At 35.2% G+C, this 12699-nt stretch overlaps 1 protein-coding gene across 3 annotated transcripts; it reads right to left on the reverse strand.

Annotated features, from left to right (window-relative positions):
• Positions 1-927: 927 nt before the first annotated feature.
• On the reverse strand, positions 928-7152 carry LOC133852529 (uncharacterized). Of its 3 annotated transcripts, none has more exons than XM_062289304.1 (8): positions 6864-7152; positions 6251-6488; positions 5380-5550; positions 2990-3154; positions 2713-2877; positions 1993-2127; positions 1465-1562; positions 928-1323 (listed from the first exon to the last, which is right to left on the reverse strand). In XM_062289304.1, exons 2-8 carry the CDS (start codon positions 6434-6436, stop codon positions 1119-1121), a joined length of 1125 nt encoding a protein of 374 aa, XP_062145288.1. In that variant the 5' UTR covers positions 6437-6488; positions 6864-7152; the 3' UTR covers positions 928-1118. The 3 variants fall into 3 exon arrangements, with proteins under 3 accessions (XP_062145288.1, XP_062145280.1, XP_062145284.1); XM_062289296.1 differs by having other exon boundaries at positions 6251-6505; XM_062289300.1 differs by having other exon boundaries at positions 6251-6514.
• Positions 7153-12699: the final 5547 nt, after the last annotated feature.

Consider the following 12699-nt stretch of genomic DNA (forward strand, 5'->3'; position numbering starts at 1 on the left):
CATAATGTCACATTCACGGTAGAACTGATAATTCGATTGAGCGTAGAGGGTGACTTGGAAGGCGTTTAACGAGCATCTGTACAGCATGGAGAGGTCGAAACCTGACCGAAAGGAAACTGCTTGGTGCTTTGCAGCATCGGCAGCGTTAAAGAATCCCATGTCTTTTGCATTGAACAACTGCTCATCACATTTGCAAAATTTAGAATACACAACATCATATTGTTTCTTGGGAACAGTAAATCACAAGCATTATAGTCTGTGTTCATAGATCTGTGCCTGCCTTTAGAATCCATTTCTGAACAAGAGGAGTTTTCGCAGAGGGCTGTTCCAAGAGAGAGAGAGAGAGAGAAAAAAAAGTTGTTTGCATCGATGAAGTCTTACTTTAGAACGGAAAAAAAGAAAGAACAAAAGTACTTTAACGGAAAAGTCACGAGAGTTTTCTTTTTTAACTCATGTTTCCCATACGAATCCCAGCCGTTAAAAAAAACACAGTAGATATGCGGTACTTTTTAGTATCGCATAGAAGCCGAATTCTAAGAAAGTAAGTAAGATTTGAGCGTCTGTTGCTAATGTTCTTACTCAATTGAAGGAGTAGTGATTGGTGGGGGACTCCCAACCGGCTTCCATCCCCCACTTTTCAATAAATAAATTACTTTCATTCAAAAAGTGAAAAGTGGGGGATGGGAGCCGGTTGAGTCCCCACCAATCACTACTCCTGTTGAAGAACTCGAGGAGAAAAGCCCCGTATAGGATTGGTGGGTTAGTAAATGGTCCTCTAGGACTAGGACGGTGCTAGTGTGAGGGTCCTGGAAATGGAAGGGAAGATCAAGCTTTGGCTCAGGATATAATCAGTTTCTCATGGCTTATGGAACCCACGCATCTTCCTCTTCCCAACGCTATCAATCTGGCAACGGAATAAAACAACCATTATACAAGCTAATAGAATTTCCATGTTATACTCTGGCATTTATGCAGTTAAAATAACTTTGTTCCAACTTCAATCGCAACATTCTATTATTGGCAAGTTAAACATTCGTTGTATGGGTTTTGAATCCATAATCAAACGCCCTTCTTCCCATACATATAGGGAAGAGAATTTCCCATCTTGGATAGATACTTCAATCGCATTTATGTTCATCCATGACTTCCTCAATCATAACAAATCGGCCCTTCTCTATGGAGAGCTGTGCTGCAACTCCTATAGCAACTGAAATTAAACCATCTTGCAAACCCACGGCAGGAGCTTGCTCGCCTTTAGCTCGAATTGCAGACAAGAAGTTAAGGTGTTCTAAGTAGCTAGACCCATGATGCAGCCCATCGTACCTGAAAACATAATGATTAGGAACTGCCTCAAAAGTACAGCAATACATAAAGAGGTTTTCCTTGTAGACATGGAAAATGACAATCAAACTACAAGAAAGCTACTCGCTTCTTTTTTTTTTGATAAGTTAGAAAGCTACTCACTTTATTCGATTATCCTCAGCTTTTGAAGTTTGGACACCATCTCTCCCTGCCACTCGGGCACCAAAACGCACTATACTCTCAGGAACAAAGGCCTCCACCTGTAACAAACTTGTAACTAATAAGCTGAGAGGAAAAACAATTACATTTATCCCCAGGCATGCAGAAAATGAAGCAAATACTGGAAAGATCACGGGAAATGCAATGGATGGTTGTGCAATACAACTAATGGGATATGTCACATCTGAAATTCAAGTGGAAACGCCATAATAGGTTGCCCGAATAACACATAAATTTGAACAGTTTAAGAGAGGAGGGTTGCGGGGCCTACCAACCTCGGCAGGTGAGTCCATCTTAGGCTGCCGAGGCAGGTTGGCTCTGCAGCTCCCTCCTTTAGATGGACCGCATTTTCTGTGTTATTTGTGCACCTTAATAACAAAGGATCCTTATCCGATAACTACACCTGGCAGGTCCCCACGGTGACTAGTGCACAGACTGCAAGTGATCAGAGAGAGGGAGTGAGAGTTTTACCTTCCCAATGTCACCAACAACAGATATTTCTTGCTCATTTTTACTGCCTTCAGCAAACATGCAAAGGTCAAGCATCCCTCGAGAACCATTGTCAAATTCAACAATAACATATGCATTATCAATAATATCTGGTACCTGAAGGATAAAAAATTTGTGAATAAACAAGAGGGTGACCAAAACTTAGAAGGGCAGAAAAAATGCAGATTAAGTCTTGCAGAGCCTGTTTTTGGAAACTTCAGGTATGACACTCCATTTAAAGCTAAACTTCCAGATTCCAACTTCAATCTAAATGACAAGTAGCATTATACAGACAAAAAAGATATCTTACTTGCATTTATTTACATCGTAGTAAAATAAGTATTTAGGTCTTTGGAATAACATAAACATAATAGATAGCAATTTGCGAACAAGGCACGAAAACTACACTCGGCCAACTGGATTTCCCTAAATCTCCAAGTGATTTGGTTTCAAGTACTTACATCTCATATAACTAGGCTATTTAATTCCTTTATGCAGGCAGGAGACTGGTTACAACTAACTAGTAAACCAATGGTACAATTTGAAGGCATGTTCAATTTAAATTGGGTATATGACTTTTAATTCCTGCAGGAATATAATTTAAAAATATTAACAAGATAGCTAAACCTGTAACTTGAAGTTTTTAAATGAGTTATCATGTGTTATAACATCTTTGCCAATTGTTTGTCACATCAAAGTTACCTTTCCATCATATATTTCATCCTTGTGATTAACATCAATAGCTCCAGAAGCCATTACACGAACAGGATTCGCCCCTGCAAACAGCCTCATCAGATCAAAGAAGTGGCAGCACTTTTCTACCAGTGTTCCCCCTGAGTTAGCGTTGAACCGGTTCCAATTGTTGACCTATCACAAGCATAGGTCTGTAAGATGGATTGCTACAGCATAATGATGAAAAAACCTATATATTAAAAAAAAAAAAAAAAAAAAATGATGGAAAAAGCTGCATTATATATACCTTAACCAGAAAAGGAAAGCGATGTTCACGGATTGCCACCATCTTCACTGGTCCAAGATTTCCGCCCTTAACTATTTCTATCAGTTTAGCAACAGGTGGCATGTATCTGTACTCCAGACCAACTTGCACAAGCATATCCTGCCTCTTTCTAGCAGCATTTACAACCTAATTCCAGACACACTATCTGAAACACATCAATAACTTGAGAGAGAGAGAGAGAGAGAGAGAGAGAGAGAGAGAGAGAGAGAGAGCAAACATAACAAATTCATTTAATTAGTGAATTCAGTAAAATATGTGTATATACAACATGTAAGCAGTTAAGAGAGAGGGAGGGAGGGAAGGAGGGAGAGAGAGCAAACATAACAAATTCATTTAATTAGTGAATTCAGTAAAATATGTGTATATACAACATGTAAGCAGTTAAGAGAGAGAGAGAGAGAGAGAGAGAGAGAGAGAGAGCAAACATAACAAATTCATTTAATTAGTGAATTCAGTAAAATATGTGTATATACAACAACATGTAAGCAGTTAAGAGAGAGTGAGAGAGATAACAAATTCATTTAATTAGTGAATTCAGTAAAATATGTGTATATACAACAACATGTAAGCAGTTAAGAGAGAGAGAGAGAGAGAGATAACAAATTCATTTAATTAGTGAATTCAGTAAAATATGTGTATATACAACATGTAAGCAGAGAGAGAGAGAGAGAGAGAGAGAGAGAGAGAGAGAGCAAACATAACAAATTCATTTAATTAGTGAATTCAGTAAAATATGTGTATATACAACAACATGTAAGCAGTTAAGAGAGAGGGAGGGAGGGAGGGAGGGAGGGAGGGAGAGAGAGCAAACATAACAAATTCATTTAATTAGTGAATTCAGTAAAATATGTGTACATACAACAACATGTAAGCAGTTAAGCCACATAATACTAATAGAAACTACCTCTTTTATACTTCAAAGAATGCTTGAATCAGGTTTGGGTTCTAGCATACAATGAAAAAACAATTCATTTTTTAGCACATATTTATTAACTTTTATACCACTGTGCTGCATTCTCCCCACTACCTATGGAAAATTCATCCACAATTAATCTTCCAGTAGTAACAAAAAAGAAAAAAGAAAAAAGAAAAAGAAAAAAAGAACTTTTGAAACCTCAATTCAATCAGTGACAGAGACTAAAACTATCAGCACTTGAGCATAGGAAATCAACCAGATAACAGGATCAGCCATCAAACATCAAAATGCTACACTAATGTGAATAGAGATAACTGAAGAGATGCCACACAGCGAAAGATACAACTAAAACTACCATTAGCAAATCTAGAAATCCATAACAAAGTAATAGAAAATTGTGTTTAAATGTAATTCAGACACAAATGATAGCTGAAGGTAATCAACTACCTGATGAAATGTGATGATCATATAAGTTATAATTCTGTCTATGATCAACTTCAGTCATTTTTCAATCTTCTTTTTTTATTTTTATTCTTTAATCACATTTCAAATGAAAACTTTGATAACATTCTTCCCCTAATTTTGGCCCAAATAAATTGTGAGAATTCACAAGTTTTTCACCAAAGCTCCTTTGGTTGTTAACGAAATTCAGATCCTAGATACAGTATTGAGGAAATCCATACGGTATTGAGGAAATCCATAGTATTGTAGCTGTAGCACAGAAATGACGGTACCATGTTGTTAAACATGTTGCTCTTCAAAATGATGAAAACGGCTTCCATTTTTTTTTTTCTCTGTGATGCAACTTTCTAAAAAGAGAAATATATCTCTGACTCATCATGGAATGACCTATAACATGGAAATAGTACAATTTAATCAATGCTGCCTCAACTGATGACACAGGCACATCTCTTTTGCTGATTTGGTAGTCTAGAGACACAAATGGTGCCATGTGCATTAACTCAAATCAGCACAGCCTTGCTGCATATTGCTCATACATTATCGATGCAAGTCCCCACAATTGTCTACCATTTGAAAATGAAAACATATGCTATTTTCATCATGGTACACATTGTTTTAGTTTTGTGACAAATTTGCTTAAAACAAATCACTCCGGTTTCATGACTTTTCACCATATATTTATCATTCCATTCATTCTTGAAGTCAACAATTCATTGACCACAAACAGGATTCCAAAGAATTTGTGACAATGCTTGAATCTTCAGTTGAACACAATTCACGTCTTTGAAGTCATGCATCAGAACAAAGAGGCATCATGTTCAAACGCAGCTTGCCAACCTTGCATAAGATGGGTAGCCATGACAATTTACAAGTTCTATGTAGAGATAAAAAGATGTGGGTGATGCCCAGGGTGGAAGAAAGATATCTTATCAAAAAGATCAGGCGGCATGAATCATACAACCAAATGACTGACCTCTTTGCAGTGAGCGACTGTGGTGCACAACGGCTTTTCCACCAGGACATGATGGGGTCTCGGGTAATTGATGATATCCATAAGGATTTCGTAGTGGGTCATGTTTGGAGTTGAGACAACCACTACATCACAGAGACCACTGTCCAATAGCTCCTGGTGTCCTGAGAAAACCTTCAAAATTCTTAAAAGTCAATAATACTTTTACTAAAGTAATTCTTAAAGTAAAGCACAAATACAGGACCCCTATAGCACAGAATGCATCCATTTTTAAAGTTTCTAAAGATTTAACTAGATGATTAGTGGCGATATATTATGTTTATGATTGGCAAACCAGGTTTAGCTTAGAGATTCCCCCCTCTCCCAAAACAAACGGGAAAAAAAAAAAGAAAAAAAAAAAAGAAAGAAAGAAAAGGGACAGGTCCAAGCTCTGCCCCATGACATATAAAAGCAATTGCACAACTTCCATGACAGAATCTTAGGTATCAGCCGCATCAGGAAACTATCAATTTTCGTCTCAATTAAAATTCATCATGGTTACAATACCAAAGTTCTTATGCCCATAACTGACACAAATTATTTGAACTGTTACCAATCTCAGCCTTAAAAAGAACTAAACAACATTTGATACCAAAATTACAAAAGCATAATGTTACATATGAATCCTATATATATATATATTTGTTATGCACAGGAGTGAAATCTTGAACAATTATAACATGATGCTAGCAGTTGTGTTTGGTCACAGCTCACACCCTATGTCACACAAAAAAATGAAATATTATTCAATGCCCAATTTACCAAAAATCCTTATAATATTAGAGGAAAATAACTTGTTCATAAGCTAACTTGTTAAGCGGTCAAGAAGTGATACCTTGAGTTGCCAATCAAAGGATTGAGCTAATTCTAAGGCAAGCTGTTGGGAAGGGACATAGGGGTCAGCTATAGCAACAACGACCACGCCTTCGGTGCGAAGATGGTACAGATTGATAAGGTGCTCTCTGCCCATCATTCCCACGCCTACGATCCCGTACTTCACCGTGCTGTTCGGTTCAGCCATGGCTGAGAGAACGCTCCTTTCCCTCCACCCTCACAGTTTGGGGGCACTTTGCCTGTGCGTTAGTTGCTTCTGGTAAAGCTAGTGAGTCCAAGTTACTTTCAAAGACATTGGCTCCTTTTGTTAACATTTTTGTCTTATCTTTTCAAAAAAAAAAAAAAAATCCCAAATCACAGAATGATGCTCAAAAGCTTAAAAATAAACAAAATGGTAACCAAGCTCTTAGCAAAATGATATTTACCGCATATTTCAAATTTTGTCATACTATCGCTTAGCACATAGCAGTTATTATTTTTATATTTATATTTACTTATTTAATTGTTGATATGACAAGATCTAAACCATTGAAACCGAAATCAATAGTTGAGATTTGAAATCCAAAAGGTCCCATAGAGAGAGAGAGAGAGAGAGAACACATGTATATACTTACTAAACTGAAGGAATCAAGCAGAACAGGAAATGTAAGCGAAAGGGAGGATAAGAGGAAACCAATGGAATGGGTGGAAAAGGTAAGAATAATTCTACGGACAGTTTATTCTTTTACCTGTCCACCCATTCCGAAGAGTTCCCGTAGCTCATTTCCCCTCTCGCCCTTACTCCTTCAGGCTTCAGCGTTCTCACCCCCCACTCTCTCTTTCTCTGATATTTTTTATCACCCTTTTTTTTATAAGAGATTGGAACAAAGGAGGAAGCACTGCCACATCCTAAACTTCCTCCAGCCTCTCTCTTAGATCGTAGAGAAATCCGTTTCCCTGTGTAATAACTAATAATTTAGGGTGGGTGGAGACTGAGTCACGGTTCGTTCTGATTGACGCGTTGCATTCACGCGCGTTACCTTTCTTTTCTTTTTAAAAAAGCTCCATGTTGTAAGCTTTTTATTAAAGTGTACTGCTACTTTTACTAAAATGTTAAAAATGACTCTCATACAAGAGGCATGATATAATAATAAAATTTTGGTTTTTTTTTATTATTATTTTTTTATTATTTTTTTTAAAAAAAATTGATTCAATTGCTGATTTTTTTTTTTATTTTTTATCACATAACAATTTTTCTTATCACATATTTAAAGGATCAAATTGTTATCAAATCAATTAATTTTTTTTTTTGACGATATTGTCATATCGGATCTAGTCAGAGACCATATGGTCCATATGTATGCCTTTAATATCAAATCAGAAATGTTATACTGAATATTGCAAACTCTTTTTGACGTTACATTACAAATGTAAAAAAAAAATTGAAAATATATATAACATTTCTTGTATAAATTCTATAAAAAGATAAAGAAAAAAAAAATTAAAATATAAATGTAAGAAACTATCCAAGCAATTTACTATTCTCAATAACAAGTAGCTTTAAGAGCATTTTAGTAGGAATAACCAAAATACTTACAGAAAAAAAAAATTACTTTAAGTAATTTTTCTATTCATACTCAAACATATTCTTTATTTTTTAAAACTTTATTTTGTGTAGAGAGGTGTGAAAAAAGAGAGATTGTGAAAAAAAAAAACAAAAAAGAGAGAAAAAATAATAAAAATCTTTTTTAGTGTGAATAGCTCACTGTTTGCGTTATTAAAAAAAAAATTAAGTAGTTATTTCACTAGACAAAAAACAAAAAAACAAAAAAGAAAAGAAAAGAAGAAGCTCGAAATTCATTTGCCTATTCTGGAACCTTATCGGGGTGGGGGGAGGGTGGCGGCTGTCCGACGGGAGATTGGAGATTAGGAGGGCCAGGATCCACCTGATTACCGAAGCAGCGTCACCCGAATAAGGGAGGAGAATGAAAAAAAAATCTTCTATTCTCGGCTCCTACGCCGTTTCCATCTTGGACGGTAAACCTAACAACCAAGGTCCTTGGGCAAGGTCATGACTCATGACACAGATCAAGCCTTCTCTCAACTCCCTCTTACTCCTCGAGTCCTTCCTCTAATTTAATAGATTTTCACTCTTTATGATAAGGGAGCACGAAGAACAAACAATTTTGCAAGAATATTAACCGGGAGGAGATAGAGCTGCAGAGGGGAAAGAGAGGAACAAAAGGAAATCCTTGGAATGGGGGGAATCGGCAAAGAAAGTGGTCCTGAAAGAAAGACCACGATGATTTCTTTGCCACCCCTCCCATCTCCAAAAACTTCCTCCAGCTTCATCTCCCTTTCCCCCTTCTCTCTTTGTCTTACTCTTACTCGTACAGAAAGATGACTTCTATGTGCATTGTGGACCTTGTTGTATAATAGTGAAACTCTAGGGTTATATTAGGAACCCTAAACTCAAGGAAGAATCCTTATTTCTTCCCGAGGAAAAAAGAAAAAGAAAGAGGAGTAAAGGACAAGTAAAGCACACGGCAGCCCAAAAAAAACAAAAAGTCAAAGATGCCACGATCGGGATTAATATATACATATACACACACGCGCACTTGAATTATTTTTTCTGGAATTTTTTGTTTGAATTTAAAAAAATTTGGTAAAGTATTTAATATTACTTATAAGATCTATTAACTAACAAAAATTGGGTTGTCCAAAAATTTATTCGGTCAGATAAGTTCTATAAATAGACTTTCACAATCACATATCTAAATTTTCTAAAATTCAAGCAAATAAATTCTTTTTCAATTTCTTATTCTTAAAAATAATTTTTTGAGTTTTATACATTTGTATTTTTTTATGAGAAATGATCCCTACACTCATTTTTCACAACAGCCCCACAACAAGCTGACGTGGCTGGTAATATTTCATTATTTTTTTACAAAAAGAAAACAAAACAAAACAAAAAAAATAATAAAATATTACCAGTCACGTCAGTTTGTTGTGAGGTTGTTGTGAGAAATGAGTGTAGGAATCATTTCTCTTTTTTTTATTAAGTGTGACATATGTCACTATCTTATTGGCGTTGGCGTGGAGCCTAACAGAATCTATCAAAATTTTAACAGAATTTTACCATAAGGAACGATCTGTAAATTAGGCCAACTATAAAAATTTCTGAATTAATTTTGATACCACATTATGTGATTTGTAATTTAAGCCAATTACAAAGACTAATGATGCAATTTTTCCTAATTTATATGTGAGTAACCTTTGTATAGGTTTCAGGTTCAAATTTTATCAAGTTAAGCTTTGTTTATTTCGACGTAAAAAGGTTTTACCTATTTTTTAATGTTTATTACAATTGAAAATCTTGATCAAACTAAAAATATTTTCCGGTCGGTTAAAAAACATGGCAAAAAATGGTTTCCCACAATGACTATACAATCTCAATGTGTGGCTTGGCACAATTGACAATCCACATGTTGTTTGAAAAACATGATGGCAAAGGTGAAAGGTACATAAGGCTGAACCTCAACTGAACTTCAACTGAACTTTGATTAATCTCCGTTCAAAAAAAAAAAAAAAAAAAAACCTTTGATTAATCAATCATTCTCAAGCATTTTCGATCATTAATGCTCCATGAAGAGTCTAAGCATCTTCCCTGCAACTTGCACATTTGAAGAGCTAAAACCAAATGGGAGTAGCCCAGCAAGTCTTAAATTTCAAGGAAACGTAGCATTAATTTCTCACCTAGCTCTTGGGCCGTGCACTGGCCGAGTGGAAGGGTAATGTCACACGTCACCTTTAATTTAATTTCCTACTTCTTCTCTACCAATAGAAGGATCAACCCAAGCTTTGAAAACAACATAATTAAAAATAAAATGAAAAATGAAAAAACCCAATGTGACTACAAGTTTAAAGGAAAAAAGAGAGAGTGATAGAGAAGGAAAAAATCCATTCAAAACTAGGAAGGAATTCGTGAAGCAAACAGGGTTAGTTGAATTACCGCAGGAAAGCTTGCCAGGTCATTGTTAAGCGTGAGGTCATGCCATACGTACGCTGCTGCAAAAGTCACGCATCCTCTTTTCCTTAATCACTCATTTATTTCTTAATTTTATATGATTATTTCAGTAGAAATTGAAACTGTTTACCTGTTGCTGGTGCTGTTTGTTATTGTATCGTTGAAATCATTATTGCTACGACTTGAACTGTATTTGTCGTTACCGCTAGAACTAAACAAAACCGCTGTTTACTATCGTTGAAATCATAATTATGGGGCTTGTTTGGCAAAGACGTGTACAGAACAGAATAGAGTAGTGGGTTGTTAATTTTTAAAATTAGTAAAAAGTGATGATGTGATATAAAATAAAAGTAATTTGTATAAAAAAGTGAAAAGTTTTGTATTGTAGTGAATTTTTTTATTTGAATAGTAATAAAAAATTATTGATGTGATATAAAAAAGTGAAAAAAGTGAGAATGTTTTGATGTTGATTAGTTGTGAAAAATATTAAAAAATAAGAAAAAAGTACATGAACAGTACTGTAATGTATTGTTCCTTGACAAACAAGCCCATTGCTACAACTTGAACTGTATTTGTCGTTACCGCTGGAACTAAACAGAACCGCTGTTTGGTAAGTAATCGGGTAGGGGAATATTTGTGTATTGTATAGTAAAAAGTGATTGATATGATATAAAATTTGAGAATGTTTTATAGAAAAGTGAAAAAATTTTGTTTTGTAGTGGATTTTTTTTATTTGAATAATAATAAAAAATTATTGATGTGATATAAAAAGTGTAAAAAAGTTAAAATATTTTTGATTTGGTATTATTGAAAGAAGTGAAAAGAAATAGAGGGAGAATGATAATTGTTTGCCAAACTACCCCTTGAGCCCTCTTGTTGTGAGATTTTGGACTTAGTCTTTTGTAGGTTTACAGTGTCAGGACTCGGGTAGCCTCTAACTACTCCGGTTGGTGAGAGTTTAAGGCTGGACTGTCTCTCCAAATGAACCCGAGCTCACAGGGTTGCCGGTAGGGGTGTTAGATGAGCTCAGTTGCTCGTGAACTCGACTCGATTCGGCTCGGTTAAACTCGATTCGGTCTCGGATTGAATAATAAATGAGCCGTTCGTGAACACAATAATCTACTTGAATATTAAATGAGACATATTCGTATAAATTCGGCTTGACTTGAATAAAGTTCGTGAACTCGGCTTGTATAAGTTCGATTCGACTCGTTTAACTTGAATCGTTAACTCGCTCGTGTGTGTATATATATATATATATATTAATGTATATAAATATGTTTTATAAATATAAGAGGTTACTTTTCTTTTCTATTTTTTTTTTTAAAAAAAAAATATGAATGTATAAGTTATGCCTAACATGCATGGCTCGTGAACGCACACGTGGAAAACCTTATCACACAAGGCTAATATGGGCAACAAACAAATTATAAGGGTAAAGAGTGAAGATGCAACACACAGGTCGGGTTGATAGTCTTGTAAGAGGCTAGAAGCATAGCTGTCAATGATGAGTGACAACACTCAATGCCCAAACTCAATGCCAAAAGTGCTTCACACGTTAACTTCCTGACTTTCCTCTGCCCAAGAACCATCACAGCCTCTCCACTCATTCCAACTTCCAAGAACCATCTCAGCCATTAAAAATTGTCAATCTCCACCGTCCAACTCTATTAGCCCTATAATATTGGCCTTGTTTGATAAGCATGGTTAGTGCTTGGCACTATTTATTATACTTTTTTTTATTTTTTTATTTTTTCCAACAACAATTCACACTAAAACATTCCTACTTTTTTCACTTTTTATATCACATCAATAATTTTCTATTACTATTCAAATAAAAAAATTCACTATAATACAAAATTTTTTCACTTTTTTATACAAATTCTTTTTATTTTATATCACATCATCACTTTTTACTAATCTCAAAACTAACAACCCACTACTCTGTTATGTTCTTTGCCAAACAAGCCATTCTTCCAACTTCCAAGGCATTCTCAATCCTTCTATCAACGCTGATGTTGTTTCCTTCTTTACCATAACCTCTATCTGATGGGCGATTTCTGATTGGATGTATGAAAAATCAGGATGAATGTAGAAATGGAATGGAAAGATGATAGTGAACCCTAATTAATGGCTGGAGACAGACCCCAAGTGAATCCAATTAAGGCTGGAATCAAACCACAAGACAAAAGTCTATATCAATTTTTTTCTTCCTTTTTCATTAATGACCCAATGGTCTTTAAATAGAAATACAATAAGATAAAGCCGAAAGTGATAATACCTAAATTCTAATATTCAAATTCAAATAAACTCTAATCTTAATGAGTTGGAATGGACCTCTAAACCAGCTACGTCTACTACTCCTAACAGGTCTCTCACCCCTCTAATCATTATTGAAATATAAACATAGCCTAGAAAGATAAAGATAAACATAATCTACCAAA

This window comes from Alnus glutinosa, chromosome 1 (assembly GCF_958979055.1).
Source record: "Alnus glutinosa chromosome 1, dhAlnGlut1.1, whole genome shotgun sequence".
NCBI lineage: Eukaryota > Viridiplantae > Streptophyta > Magnoliopsida > Fagales > Betulaceae > Alnus > Alnus glutinosa.

Excerpts from the sequence above, each read along its gene's own strand:
- LOC133852529 (XM_062289304.1), bottom strand. The coding sequence starts at position 6,436 with ATGGCTGAACCGAACAGCACGGTGAAGTACGGGATCGTAGGCGTGGGA. Across the intron at positions 3,155-5,379 it reads CAGTCGCTCACTGCAAAGAG|GTTGTAAATGCTGCTAGAAA; the intron begins GTCAGTCATTTG and ends GTCTGGAATTAG. Across the intron at positions 2,878-2,989 it reads GCTTTCCTTTTCTGGTTAAG|GTCAACAATTGGAACCGGTT; the intron begins GTATATATAATG and ends TGCTTGTGATAG.